This window comes from Haliotis rubra, unplaced genomic scaffold (assembly GCF_003918875.1).
Source record: "Haliotis rubra isolate DU_JTF1 unplaced genomic scaffold, ASM391887v1 Scf362, whole genome shotgun sequence".
Taxonomy (NCBI): domain Eukaryota; kingdom Metazoa; phylum Mollusca; class Gastropoda; order Lepetellida; family Haliotidae; genus Haliotis; species Haliotis rubra.
The window spans coordinates 980144-996243 of NW_025767038.1; the positions used below are offsets into that span (position 1 = coordinate 980144).

General features: G+C 37.4%; 1 protein-coding gene across 1 annotated transcript in view; it reads left to right on the forward strand.

The window, feature by feature from the left end:
• The first annotated feature begins 2223 nt into the window (after positions 1–2223).
• The window catches only part of LOC124285539 (acid-sensing ion channel 4-A-like), a 55557-nt gene continuing 41680 nt past the window's right edge, over positions 2224–16100 (forward strand). Inside the window, exons 1-3 of the mRNA XM_046721780.1 lie at positions 2224–2407; positions 2645–2745; positions 11428–11609. Coding sequence (XP_046577736.1) covers positions 2224–2407; positions 2645–2745; positions 11428–11609 — 467 coding nt within the window. The remainder of the gene's footprint in view (positions 2408–2644; positions 2746–11427; positions 11610–16100) is intronic.

A 16100-nucleotide genomic window follows, 5' to 3' on the forward strand; every position in this document is an offset into this window, starting at 1 on the left:
GCCAATCTCGCTGAAAGTATCACTCACAATAAGACAAATCAAAGGTAAACAGCGCAAAATTGATTGCTACACCAATTTCAAGAGCGACAGAGCCGTAATGAGGACATTGTCGATCTGACAGCCGACCGGTGTGAGAGTCCAGTAACGGGTTGTAACAATGTCAGCAAAGATCGCAACTTCGGAAAGGAAAGTTGCCTGGACAGATGAACCTTCATCTACAGACAATATAGGAAGTCTGTGGACTGATTTCACACAGAATACGGGATTCCATGGAGCCAACAAACTCACCACTGGACATAACTACAGACCACGATGGTGAGTAGAACAATATCAATATATTGCACATACAATAGATAACTGGCGTGTCAGTCAATTGTGGTAAGAGTATATGTAGTTTATTGAGTTTAGATAACAAAGTACATGCATCATGTACACTCTGAGAGAAAACCATATGATACAAACAAAAACTAGGTCCCATTGCAAAGTAATGCAAAGAGGCCCCGTACAATGCAGGAGTTTATTTTATTATCATTATTAGATAATTGGTCGGCATTTTGGAAAAAAACACTGGATAATTAAAGGTCGCATACCCAGCACGATTACAGTTTTGGAAAGACCCTTTCACAAATATACGTATACGAGTGCAATTTGTAAGTCCCTGCAAAACGTTAGAAGATGTCATGAAACATCTTTTCCGAGAGATAAAATAGTTTCCCGTTGACGAAGAGCAACTACCTTAGTGGGCGGCGCAATATTATATTTTAGGCATGCCACTGTCTAAAAAGTAAGTTTGAATATGGATTTATATTGACAACACTCGGAGACTGGGCGTCATTATATTTGTTGCTGTACCTTTACAATATATAGCTTGTTGACTGACATGACCGAATCCGTCTTTGTAACCGTTAATAGCAAAAATATCTGTCTGTATTTCTGTATTCATCTGGGTTGTTTTTTCGAATATTCAAGATTGATTCCAGACACAGGAACGTTATCCATTTCAGATGGAAATATGTCATTAACCTTTGATCATGTCATTATCGTGATTTGTACGGACAGAGTCACACAATGGCATTAGAGACATAACGGTGACTAAAGCTGCCAATCTCGCTGGAAGTATCACTCACAATAAGACAAATCAAAGGTAAACAGCGCAAAATTGATTGCTACACTAATGTCAAGAGCGTCAGAGCCGTAATGAGGACATTCGCGATCTGACAGCCGACCGGTGTGAGAGTCCAGTAACGGGTTGTAACAATGTCAGCAAAGATCTCAACTTCGGAAAAGAAAGTTGCCTGGACAGATGAACCTTCATCTACTGACAATTTAGGAAGTCTGTGGACTGATTTCGCACAGAATACGGGATTCCATGGAGCCAACAAACTCACCCCTGGACATAACTACAGACTACGATGGTGAGTAGAACAATATCAATATATTGAACATACAATAGATAACTGGCGTGTCAGTCAATTGTGGTAGGAGTATATGTGTTACTTCCATCTTCATAATGCACGTCTAAATAAGCAATGGATATGGGATAAATGATTTTTTTTTATTGAGTTTAGATAACAAAGTACATGCATCGTGTACACTCTGAGAAAACCATATGATACAAACAAAACTAGTCCCATTGCAAAGTAATGCAAAAGAGGCCCCGTACAATGCAGGGAGTTTATTTTATTATCATTATTAGATAATTGGTCGGCATTTTGGAAAAAAACACTGGATAATTAAAGGTCGCATACCCAGCACGATTACAGTTTGGAAAGACCCTTTCACAAATATACGTATACGAGTGCAATTTGTAAGTCCCTGCAAAACGTTAGAAGATGTCATGAAACATCTTTTCCGAGAGATAAAATAGTTTCCCGTTGACGAAGAGCAACTACCTTAGTGGGCGGCGCAATATTATATTTTAGGCATGCCACTGTCTAAAAGTAAGTTTGAATATGGATTTATATTGACAACACTCGGAGACTGGGCGTCATTATATTTGTTCATAGAACATTTGCAGCGTTTAGATACCATGAGAGAATGATGTCAGATATACATTGTTCAAAGAAGGTCAGAATAACTTTCTTATCATAAAATATCTATCACCCTGTGCGTGTTAGGATGGTATATATTTGATTCAAGTGTAAACAATATAGAGAGTTACATGCAGAAAACATACATTACAGTGTTACATGGACAGTTGCAGTCCTGGTGATGTCAGCGTATATGTCTTACAACATAACAAAGGAGCTGATGGACTACTACAGATATCCAGTCATCACCAACACAAAGGTCGAAGTCCTTGAGGAGGTGCCTTTCCCTGCCGTCACCTTCTGCAACCAGAGTCCGTATAACTTAACCAAAGTAAGAGCAGCTGATCCTCATCTTGAGGAATTCTTCAGGAATATCAGTGTGTTGGGTTCATTCATGGGACCCGTAAACTGGAACGACCCTGTACTTAATCGGCCTACCTTTCGAGAGAGTCAGTCACTTGACTGGTGGAAAAATATACACATGGACCCAAACGATATGTTAAGTATTTGTTTGATGAATGGTGTTTCATATGAACCATGTTGGTCGGTGATGAAGCCTGTGTTAACCACCTTGGGCTATTGTGCCACTTTCAACTGGAATGCTTCTGATGTAGCTACAGTGCGAGTGGCTGGTTCAGATAACAATCTTCACATTTTTGTGAAAGTCGATCAGATCAACTATGTGCTTGGTTATCAGCTCTCATCCGGAACAAAGGTACGTTCGACAATATATTACATGGCAAGGGGAAATATCAAACAAAATTATATTTCTTCAATCGTTTCATTTTAATATTGATGGACAATAAAGTACGATATGAATAAAGCACGTGGTAATGACGATTCGGATGTCAGTGATTGATTATCATCACTTTTCAGATGACAAGCATGAATAAGTTTGGTTCGGCCAACATAACTCTCTTAAGGTATAACAATTCATTTGGTAGTGGTGATTAAGCCAGTGTTGTTGTGTTTTACAATCAATTAGTTTTTTCAATGGTGAAAGGTAATCCTGCACGATCCTCGTATTCACCCAGACGTTGCGGGAACCTCCTTCCTGGCAGCTCCGGGTACAACAACTAATGCTGTTATTCAGAGATCAACGGTACGCCCTAGATTAGCATGTGTCTTCCAACTGTCAAAGCTGTTTACACGGTCGTCCTGACAAACGTATTTTGTAACTGAATAATTCTGGCGAGAGGTTCAACCCAAATTTATACAATGTCGTTATTAGGTCACAGTGTCTCTTTTGCATATGTAAGGGCAGGATTGATTTTGTGGTTTTATGTTAATAAAGAATTTTGTTAAATAAATTATCTCGAAAGATGATAGAATGAATTGAGGTGAGGCGGCGACACACATGTAATATTTATCATTTTCTTGTCATAAATCTTGCCTCCACTTTTTGGAGTTCACATCCACTTTCTGGAGTTCACCCTCACAGTGTTTCAATCGATAGGCTTCCAATCTCCGCGTTTTAGCTGTTAATAGCACCTGGTGGTTAGCAAAACATTATTAAAGAAATGTAATTCATTTTATATTACATCCTGACATTTTCATGTGACTTATTCTGTTACAGTACCAGTACTTACCGCCGCCCTATCAGGCTTTCAAGAATCGAACATGCGTTGATACATTGGATCCGTCATTTAACAACACCCTGAAATATTCCGACACATACACATACGAAAACTGCCTTCGGGAGTGTATGACAAAGATAACATACAGCATATGTGGTTGTGTCGCTATATCCGATAACCGTAAGCTCATAAATCATGTGATTTACCAATCACAATCAAAATCGCCTAGGTATCTGTGTATATGCTCATCTGGTATTCTTATCTTTTCTAGTTGTTCTTAATTACTTCAATACATTTGAAGGCTACAAGTTAAAAGAAACAAAAATAACCAGTAATATTATAATAAGTAAAATATACTTTCAACATATTTTGTCTTCTTGCATATTACTGATTGATGGACTATCTTTTGTAAAATCTTCATTCGCGTACATCTATATTTTCTAGGAGCCATTGGACAATATTGTTCTATTTACAACCAGACGAAATGCTATTATCCGACATATGGTAAGTTTGAAACTGTATGTCATATACAACATGTGTCATTTACTGTCTGCTGTTGTGGATATGGGCATGGATAAAGTGGAAAACGAGAAAACCATTGGCATGTTTACATATAATCAAGTACTTGTTATTGTTTTTAATGTTGCCTCTTGATGTTTAATGCATACATTTGCCAGTTTGATAGCAAGATCGCCATTTCATTGCACAACGAGTTCCTAGATTGGAAATTTCTTCTCTGTAAAATAACTGAGTTGCCGTTTTCACAGCCTCTTCACAACGTTTTACGTAATGAAAGAAGACATGAGACAGATACTTACATAGATAAGGATATGACCGTATGAACGGTGCATAAATAGAGCTGACATTGCTTTAAAGTCGATATAAAAGCTGTAGAATTAAATTACTAAGTCATTTATTTGAGCGTATGTTATTGTCTGCATGTCTGAGCATTCGATATTAATGTTTTTGTCCCACTGCTATTCTATTCTATACTGGACAAAATATGTTAGGGATACTGGTATTTTATGATTGATATTTTATCAGTGTGCTAATGAATAAATATATCATTTTTCATAATTTTAAAATTTACATATTTCCAGTATATTAATCACTGCCGCCATATTACATCAAAGATGAGACATCAATTGTGTATTTCTGGTCATACTGCAGCATACGTAATGAGGAATGCGACGATTCGGAAACTGTGTGATTGTCAACTACCCTGCTCATTCGAGGCATATAATATAAAGGTATCATCTTCAAAATACCCATCAGATGTCTCTCTTGGCATGCTCCTGGATCTTAAAATCGCTCCAAATGAAGAATATGTCACGTGAGTACACCCAAACTCAGTAATCAGAAAAACGAAGGTTTTTATAGGCGAGCCTGTTGTCGTTTCAGTTTGGAATACAAATTCCTTAAAAATATTGAGCAAATTCAGATGTGGCGTCTTACGTTTAAATAATAACGTACACAGGTGGCAGAATATTTATGTATGTGTATTTATGTAAGAAATCGTCATTTGTACAAATTAGACTTAGAAGATGAAGACCACTTTTCCGGCTCAAATTTATTTTGGGATTGATTTTTGCCTTACAATTTGCAAGCTAATACGACATTGTTAAGCAATATCCCGAAATAAACCTGAAGACATTACCAGTGTACCTCGTATTATCTCCTATCCATATAATTTTTTCCATTCAAATATTTCAGTGGAAAAACTGTTAAGGATTGTTTTTGTAACAGTTGTTATTTTTTTATATTTAATTATGGAACTTTTAAAAGAATTATAGAATTATTAGATACATTTTGATGAATAGTTTGTAAATAGATAAATGTTTTATTATTGGTAGTTGAGATTAATATCTGATGTTGTTAGTGGCTGTACCCTCAAAGGGGGCTAAAGTATTGTTAAAGGGGAAGTGTACACGGATAAATGAAATTTATTCTTATGTGAATCAAAGTGAACTGTTTTAATTAGTTAATACCAATGTTTGAAAATATACACTCATTTGTCTTACAATGTAAGTATAACCCTCAAAATAAGTGCTGAAATGTTATGCCAATCTGAGGTATTCGTTTGCCGAGCTAAACAGGCCTGAGTTACCGCCCTTTGATTATGACGTAATTGGTGCCACTTGATTTTAAACTAGTCTCCTGTCTAGTCCCAAATCAAAAGATAATAATACTGATATTAATCACGTGAAAAAAGGTTTGTGAAAATACGAAAGAAGCATAAGAACAGAAAATGTAAGCAGCAGGACGGATTGATCGTGTGTATTTTCATTCATTACCACGCTTCAGTGAAAATACCAATATGTATAACAATGTTGACGTCCGTATGACATCACTATCGGGAATTAAGCGACTCTTTCAAAATGGCGTGTTCACTGACACGAGTACGCCGGAGTTTTCGAAGGAAATTTTTGTTGATTCAAGCAACGTATATGCATAAATGTGACGTGAAAGTAGTCCGAAAATTCTGTCAGTCTGCTGGTTGTTATTTTCGTTTTGTTTTCATTGTGACCAAGGGAAATAGTAAGAAATTAAGAGAAGTACCGTCATCGTTATGCGTGAGTTTGCGTCAGTTATGTCGTCATGCTTTCAAAAACTATAATATGTTGTGATGAATCTAGAAAATCATTGGAATACACCTGTTTTATTTAACTATCGCTTGCTACGATACCTTTCCCATGCATGTTCTAAAACTAATGAGCAATTGTATGACACAAGCAGGCGAAAGGATACACAGTGTAAAATCTGAGATTGGCTTTGTATACATTTCAAACAAGTATTCTTTCACAGCGCGGCATCTCATATCCTCGATATATTTCGTTAGATTTCACTGTAACACTTCGTATTGGTGACAGAGTCTCGGTTCATCGATAATGTTTAAGAACGAGCATTGGTGATTCGATCATACAACAACAAAACTACCGCTGATCACAATGATCACGTCTTTTTCTTTTAAATTCAATTCTCCCAGTAAAATTTGACATTTGAATTACGACATACCATAAATTACGCAAAACGCAGTGAATGGTGATTTAGAATGTGTCAAAACTGGCGAGATTTACGATGCATGTAATTTTCAGTAAATTTTATCTACAATGAGCGGATGATATCATAGAAAAACGAATTTCAAACAGTGTTCAAAACTGCAAATTGCATTTATCTGCGTGATGTATTTGGATATGTACTATCGATATCAAAGTGAAGGTGGAAGAGGAGGGACGTATCGTACCATTTATGTAAGAACTTTAGTAATAAACGTAGAATGCCGGCACATTCACCGATGGCAAGCAAAATGTAGTGCATATACGTTTTAGGTTTCATGAAAAAAGATACTGTTGGAAAGGCGACCGACTCCGGTTAAATATTGCATGCATAATATTTATTGATGGTCTGACGTTTGTAAAATTTTCAATCGTGTTTATCTATATTTCTAGGAGCCATTGGACAACATTGTTCCATTTATGACCTGACGAAATGCTATTCTCCGACATATGGTATGTACAAAACATATATCCTATATAGCATAGGTCATTTATTATCTGCTGTTGACGATATGGGCACGGATAAGGGGAAATCGAAAATAACATATACATGTTTACATAATATATTATAATCATAGTTTGTGTTATTGGTTGTGGGGTTTTTGGTCGCTTATTTATTGATGTCTAATGGTTGTATACGCCAGCTTTCATTTGCAAAAGTACGATTTCGTTGCACAGTCAGTTCCAATGTTAAAAATGTCGCCTCTGAAAAAATAACTGTGTTGCCGTTTCACAGCCTCTTTACAACGTTTTACTAAATGGAATGAGATGTGAGACACATGCGTATATAGATAATAACATCACCATATGGATAATAAATAAATGAAAACAGACATTACTTTTTAAAATGGATATTCTAGCTATAAAATGAAATCTTGCAGTCATTAATTCGACGGTATGTTCTGAGCATTCTATTTGCATGTCTGAGCATTTTGTAAATATTCGCCCCATGTTTTACACTGCTATTCTTGTCATGTTCATCACTGCTGCCATATTTCATCTGATCAAGTGTGCGAAATCAATTGGGTATTTCTGGTCATATTGCAGGATATGTGTGATGAAAGAATGCGACGATTCGCAAACTGTGTAAATGTCAACTACCCTGCTCGTTCAGGAGGCATATAATGTAAAGGGGTTTCATCTACAAAATACCCATCAGATGTCTCTGTTCGCATGTTTCTGGATCTTAATATATCCCAAAGTGAGGAATATATCACGTGAGTACATGTAAAAATATAGTAATCATAAAAACGAAGGTTTGATCATCATTCCTGTGTATAACCGGCTTCAGTTTGTGTCCTCTTGACCCTAATGCATCAATCGTTGTTCATGCACCCTGTTGGATCAATGATAATACAATTTTGTTTCGAGGAATTAAGACCTTTTGTTTCTGAAGATCTGAGACGATTTCAGAATTGTGGAGCTAGCTTTGAGCCTGTGCATGAAAATGTCCATCCCGGTATTGTCGCTCACAGAACAATTAGCAATGTTAGTGCGTCGTTTATAACTAAGAAGGCTACACCTCGTGAAAACAACGCACCACAAACTCACTCAATACTATATGTTATTCACAGCTTAATTGTAATCTGTATAATATTGGAATATTGTTTTACTTTTCAAACGCTGCATGTTTCTATGCTGTTGGGCAGGTTTGGAAAGGGATCGGATGATCATCGCTTTGAAAGCTTTTGCTATTGTAAAGGCAAAACCAGGTTCATGAACGTTTCTGATATTGATCAAAACTGAAACCACACAAAACAATGAACAACAATTACATTTTTGACCGGAAAGACATTGAGCTATCAGTATCTCAGTAACTCTTTACACAGCTAGAGATTGGAACACTTGGCCATGCTGGCGGAAACACACGGTGTACGCATCAGAGCTAGCTTAATTCCTACCGAATGTGCGGGCTACAGTGTTTTAAGCGATACATCCACTCTGCATTATCACTTCGCAGTGGGGTAGGTTTCATTAATCCCAATGAGATACTGAAATGCTACCTTGCGAAGGAGCCTGATGGTTTTCGCAATCGCGACTTCCGTCCTTGGCTGTACCCTGGGGCGATATTTTTTGTGAAGGAATATATCTTAGTGCTGGTAATGCATTATGGCACTAATGAAATCAAATGAACTTGAGAAACACAGGCGATGTTACGTCAGATAATTATACTAGTTATACTATAAATATTATATTAGTTTGATTAAATTTCCCCGGCTTAATGAAGTATGTGGTAGTGTAGGAAGTCGTGTGAATATAGTGTAATAATCGTGTAATTATAGTCCAGGAAGCTTAGAATGATGTCTAGTTTACATCTGACATCCCGAAATGACTCACTGTTTAGCTCTACCATACTTTGGGCAGTGTAATTACATAAGTGCAATGATGGGGAGTGATTGTTAAAAGCGTTGATTCTTACGTCATCTGTTGACACACGTGTGTCTCGTTTCAAGAGATCTATGACGGCAGATATGGCTGAAATATTGCAGATGTGTACGTTAAATAATAACTCACTCACTCACTCACTCACTATGACAGCAGATCAGAATGTACGTTGTGGTTTATATGTTGCCGAGTCGTTAGTAAACACACATCTTTGTCTCACACCTTTCGAATGTTTTGAGATAAGTTCATTAATTACAGCAAAGACAAAAACTACCATTTCAAGAAAACCCTACCGTGAGCTCTGAATATAAATCAATGCAGTCTACAACCTTGAATCCATTGTTGATGGCTGGCAGCTTTACATGTTTTTGCATTTGCCATTGAAAATGAAAAATGTAGTCCTTGTCAAAATACAATAGAACACACTTTGATTCACAACGTTCGAGCGTTTTATGATAAACCTTTCCCAACTACATACATGAATACTGTCATTTCAGAAAGAACCTTCTCGAGATAAGACTTTTCTATGAGGACCTGATCGTCCAGTCGACAGAGCAAAGTCCGAAATATACAACGGAGACTTTCTGATTGGTGAGTCGGCACCTCATGACATCCAGTGTCGTTTCAGCGTTAATGTAGGAATTGCTTGAAGTTACATCAGGTAGTTACATATATGACGGTATGATCCTGTTCTATTTTTGCGTATTGTTTTGACTGTGTTTGGACAGTCAAACGTATGCCTTTTGGCGTCAATTTGCACTGCGATAGACAGTCTTCAAATTAAAGTATTTTTAGCATCACTCACATTGACGCGTTTTATGTTGTTAGAAACCTGGGAGGCCAAATGGGCATCTGTCTCCGGAGCTAGTATCTTGACTGTCACAGAACTTGGAGTTCCTACTCATTGTCTGTCTGTCCATCTTCAGAAGATGTAAAGCGGGGTTGCGCCCCTGTGTTGGTGGAGGAAGGGAGTCTGGTGGTTGAGGGCACTGGTTCCAGGAACAGTGTACCTTTGCCCAACACACCACTTCGACGCTTACTTCACCTGGACGGGTGGTTGAATGGGCCCGGTTCAACCAATCGGCTGGTCATGCTAAGCCCTGTACATGCATGTTTGTTATACAAAATTTTGAAACTATTCAATTTTTGTCAGTTGTCTTAGTTTTATGATAATATATTTGCATTTCGATCAAGTAACTATAATTTAGTGTTTTGCCTAGAGTCCTATGTCCAGAAGGCAGTGGCTCATGGGCCAATCTGGTGGATTAATTACTTGTTAATTATTCTGCTTGAGTATATCATCCGGGTATCCTTGGTGCTGCAAGTCGGAAATCCACTTGTTATAAGCATTGTCTTTATGATACTCCATGGTGGGTGGGGAGCTCGGATGATGAATCAATATATACTACGCCATGGAATACGAAACCCCTCTAAGAAAACAAAACGTCCTCTTGACAACGATGATGACCAACGACCCTCCACTACAGTTGATTACTGGCCACGTTTCTTGATTGTTGAGACCTTGGATAAGACTCCTTTAAACTGAATCCTTTTGCGATTTCAAAAGGTGTTTATGGTATAGCAGGAGAAGTGAAGACCGTTAAGCGCTTGCGTTCAGGATCACTTTTAATTGAATGCAACAGGAAATCACAGGCAACGAACCTGCTATCGACAGATATGTTTGTTGGTGTTCCCGTTCTGGTCTCTGCTCATAGAACCTTAAACACTAGCAAAGGGATTGTACGAGACAGAGATCGTCTCTTTGCAGATATGACGGAGATTGATATCGTATCTGAGATGAAGGACCAAGGAGTGTTATTTGTCAGAAGATTTACCACCCGTAAAAATAATGAAACTGTACCAACAAACACTTATCTCTTTTCGTTTTCCGCTCCAAATCCTCCAAAATCAATCAAGGCTGGTTATTGCAATGTGAACGTTGATATGTACATCCCCACTCCTCTGCGGTGTTTTAAATGCCAAAAGTATGGACATGGTGTGAATAACTGCACATTGTCTGTTACATGTGCTCACTGTGCTGAGAATACACATGTAACAGAAGATTGTGACAATAGTTATAAAAAATGCGCCAACTGCAACGGTAGTCATTCATCTTTTTCTAAAGATTGTCCTATGTGGAAAAAGCAGATGGAAATAAACAGGATTAAATATACCAGAAATATCAGCTTTGCTGAAGCAAAAAAGTTTGTTCTTTCTACAGAACATACTGAAACCTATGCCTCCATCGCCAGCACATCAACCGTACCAACCCATAAAGAAAGTTCTTCAACAACCACTATTCTTACTTCCTCACACTCCTGCCAAACAGACTTGACATGGGTGAACTCTGACGCTCCCAAACGCTTTTCTCCTGATCAGTCTACTCAGACGGAGAAATCACTTCCTGCACAGCAGACCCTCTCGCAGGGACAATCATCTCCTATTCCACCAGCTTCTATTCCACCAACTAGTTCTCAGCGTGAAAGAAAAGAGAAACACACCGGAAAGACCAAAATCAAATCAAGAGCAGAAACTTCAAAACCAGATCGAGCACCCAAAGGGTCAGATCAGATAAAGATGTATAATAAATTCGGGTCACTAGAGGATATGGATGTGTCTGATAGCATCCACCCAAGGGCACATAGCTTGTCGCCCTCCAAGACAGTGCGGGGTAGATCCCCAATCAACCCACCAAAAAGATAGTTTTTTTCCAAAAATATAATACAGTGGAATTGTAGAGGATTAAGGATTAATTTTAATGAATTACAGATATTAGTCCAAGATTTTACACCTTCAGCATTCTGTCTTCAGGAAACCTATCTGAAACAGACAGATACATTTAATTTACATCAGTTCGATACCTATCATTGTTTTTTCACCTCCAGGTGACAGGGCAACCGGCGGATCTTCAATACTTGTTAAACAGGATGTTATCCATAGTCCTGTGGCACTTACAACTAATCTCCAAGCTGTTGCAGTTAGACTCACGCTTCACGTTACCTTTACATTGTGCTCTCTGTATATTCCGCCTTCTTCAATACTCCAGCAGTCTGATCTTCAAGCCCTCTATGACCAACTTCCGACACCCTGTATTCTAATGGGTGATCTCAATGGTCATAACCCAATCTGGGGTGGTACAAGCACTAACACTAAAGGTAAAATACTGGAAGATTTTATATCCAATAATGACTTGTGTATATATAATGACGATTCCAGCACTTATCTGCATCCTGCAACCGGCACTTACTCTTCTTTAGATTTGTCTCTTGCAGACTCTAACCTCCTCAATGAATTTGATTGGTCAGTCCACAATGATCTCTGTGGAAGTGGGCACCACTTTTCCAACTATCCTATCAAGAAATTTATCCCTCTGATTCTACATCTTATACAAGATGGAATTTTTCCAAGGCGGACTGGTCCTTATTTCAAACTTTGTTCACATCTAAACTAAAAACTGAATATTTCAGTGATATAACAGATCCTATTGAGGTTTATTCTGACGTCTTAAATAAAATAGCTGATGAGTGTATACCACTTAAAGATGGTGATAATTTAATTACTGACAAGTCTAAAATTGCAGATAAAATTGGCGAAACTCTTGCCAAAAATTCTTCATCGGCAAATTATGTCCCTGAGTTTCAGAGATACCAGAAACAACAGGAAAAGACTAAACTTAATTTCGAATCAAATAACGGTGAAGATTATAATGAAGTGTTTTCATTACATGAGCTACATACTGCTCTTGAGCAAGCTCATGACACTGCAGCGGGTGATGACATATCCATTACCAGCTACTGAAACACTTACCTGAACCATGTCTGATGACACTTTTAGATATATTTGACCAAATATGGACGTCCGGAAATTTTCCTCCCTCGTGGCGTAATGCCATTGTAGTCCCAATACCAAAACCTGGCAAGGATCATACAGATCCGTCTAATTACAGACCAATATCTCTAACTAGCTGTGTCTGTAAAACCATGGAACGTATGGTGAATAATAGATTAACTTGGTATCTTGAAACCAATAACCTTATAACAAATATTCAATGTGGTTTCAGGAAAAATCGTAGTACCATTGATCATTTGGTACGTTTAGAATCCTTTGTTAAAAATGCTATAGTAAATAAACAACATGCTGTATCAATTTTCTTTGATCTCGAGAAAGCTTATGATACGACCTGGAAGCATGGCATTTTGAAGGATTTACATGATTTTGGTTTGAGAGGCCGTTTACCTCTTTTTATATCACAGTTTTTAGAGGCAGGCAATTTCAAGTCCGAGTGGGTTCAACCCTGTCTGATCATTATAATCAGGATCAAGGTGTCCCTCAAGGCAGTATTTTGTCTGTCACATTGTTTAGTATCAAGATAAACAGTTTATCAAAGGTTTTAAATGATTCAATTGATGGATCACTATTTGTGGATGATTTTAATATTTCTTGTCGTGGTGGTAAAAATATGCATACTATTGAACGGCAATTGCAGTTGTGTTTTAAATAAAATAAATAAATGGTGTCTTGAAACGGCTTTAAATTTTCTAAATCCAAAACTAATTGTCTACATTTTGTAGAAAATATAAACCGCATAAAGACCCAGAACTATTTTTAAAATGGCACTCCAATCAAAGTTGTTAAGGAGGCCAAATTCTTGGGTCTAATTTTCGATTCCCATTTAACCTTTCTTTCCGCATATTAAATCCCTTAAAACTACGAGAACATTTTACATTGTACCGGAATATGTATATATTATAAAACCTGTCATCGAGAAGGACAGTAAAAGCAGCTGGAAGTATCACAGATATATATGTAAAACTAGTAATTGAACCTAAAACATTTTAACTATAGAGACAGCACAATCTAAAAATGGGCTATAGATCGCTAACAACTGAGTTGCAGATCACCATACTAGGGACCATGAGGACGCAGTACATTTGCTTCAAAGGGCCTAATACTGGATTTATATCATCCCCTCAGCCGTTAGCAATTAAAGACATATCTAGCCATACATTAAAATTACAAATATTCTACGATTAACAGACCGGTGGGAGTGCCCAATATTCGGTTGTAACAATGTCAGCGAAAATCGCAACTTCGGACAAGAAAGTTCCCTGGACAGATGAACCTTCATCTACAGACAATATAGGAAGTCTGTGGAGTGATTTCACACAGAATACGGGATTCCATGGAGCCAACAAACTCACCCCTGGACATAACTACAGACTACGATGGTGAGTAGAAGAATAATACATTGAGTGAGTGAGTGAGTTACCTCGGCAATATTCCCGTCATATAGTGATAAGAAAGGTTTTGCATACACAATAAATATAACTTGTTAAGTAATCAGAGGTCATCGAAGGACTGTAAAATAACTAGAGAATCAGAGACGGTGTCTAAAACTAGTGTCGAAATCTAAAAATAGCGTATTTACGAAGACAATGCAATATAAAAACAGGCTACAGGTCGCCAACAACTAAAGGTAGATCACCATACTAGGGACCATGGGGACCTAAAATGCGTATGCTACCTGCATGGACCCCAGTTGGATTTACACCATCTCTTCAGCCGCTGGCGATTGTAGGATAGGTTTTGCCGAAGTTTGAAATAATAAAAATAAATCTGGTAAATTTAGATTTAACTTTGAAAGTTTTGAGACTTACGTATCCTCTCAGGAGGAAAATAATTTAACGATACTTTAACCTCCTTTGATGATACAGTTGTTAATTTATACTACCATGTATAAAATGCCATTTATCTATTTACAAAACCTATCATTCAAAATTTATCTAATAATTCTATTTCCTTTAAAAATAATGTATTGAGCATACCATGGATAACTGGAATTGCAGTGGCTGTGTTACTTCTATCAGCATAATTAATGTCTAAAGTATCATAGGAAGTGTGATAAACGATACAAAATGCTATGTTAATATCCCTAGATTACCTAGTACATGCATCGTGTACAATCTGAGAAAACCATACAATGTAAATTAATTTAGTCCCTTTGCAATGTAGTGCAAAAACGTACACGTGCAATGTTGGTAGTTTATTTTATTATTTATTCTATCATAATAGGTAAATGATTGGTCAGAAATCTGGGTAGAACATTGGATAGTTCAAGGTTGCGTACCCAGCATTATCACAGTTTGGAAAGATTCTTTCACACTTAAATACTGAAAGGCAAAAGAATCGTCGTATGTAGATGAGATAGTAGCCGGTGGAATGGTAACGTCGTGTTTTTTAGATTATGGATTTGGTATCAATGATGTATGTTGATTAACTAGTTATCACTTGATGAGTGAAAACAAAATTGAAACAAAATGATTCGAAGACTAAATGATACGTTTGTCACTGTTTTTGGACAAGGAACAGCTCAACCAAACGCAACACTGAAAGCACACTGCGCGTGCATCTCGTGTGCATACAGGGTATAAATTGCCAGCTTGACTTCAGTCGTTTCCTGACTACAAGGTTAACAAGGACGTCTACACGTAGGTCAACGTGCTACTGTTATTGCCAATGACTTCAATTGTTTTGGAAGAGTGATCCATTCCCCCGCTTTCTATAGCATCTATTTATGACGTTTTTTGCCTTTCAGTATACATAGGTTTCAATCAATATATAGGAAATACTCTGTGATGCTTCACCTAATTTGTCAGACATAATATGTTATGTACCTTGTTTCACTTTTTGCCGTATGAGATATCTGATTGCAGTCTGTAATCACATTATGAAACGTTAGGAGAGGTCATGAAACACAACTTTTCACAGACGTAGAATAGCTTCCCGTTGCAGGTACTGTAGTGAGTGGAGCAATGTGTTGACGTGCTAAACGTGAACACTGACAAAGTTGAAATATTTAGGCACTTGTCTGCTGCGCTATCTAGCAGTTATGCCACTGTCTAAAAGAAAATTTGAATCTTGACTTATATTGACAATACACGGAGACTGGGCCTCATATATTTATTCACAGAAAAGTTGCAATGTTTAAAGAGCGTGTGTCGGAGATGTCACATTTACTTTCTTCAAAGAATTTCAGAACAACTTTAAATATT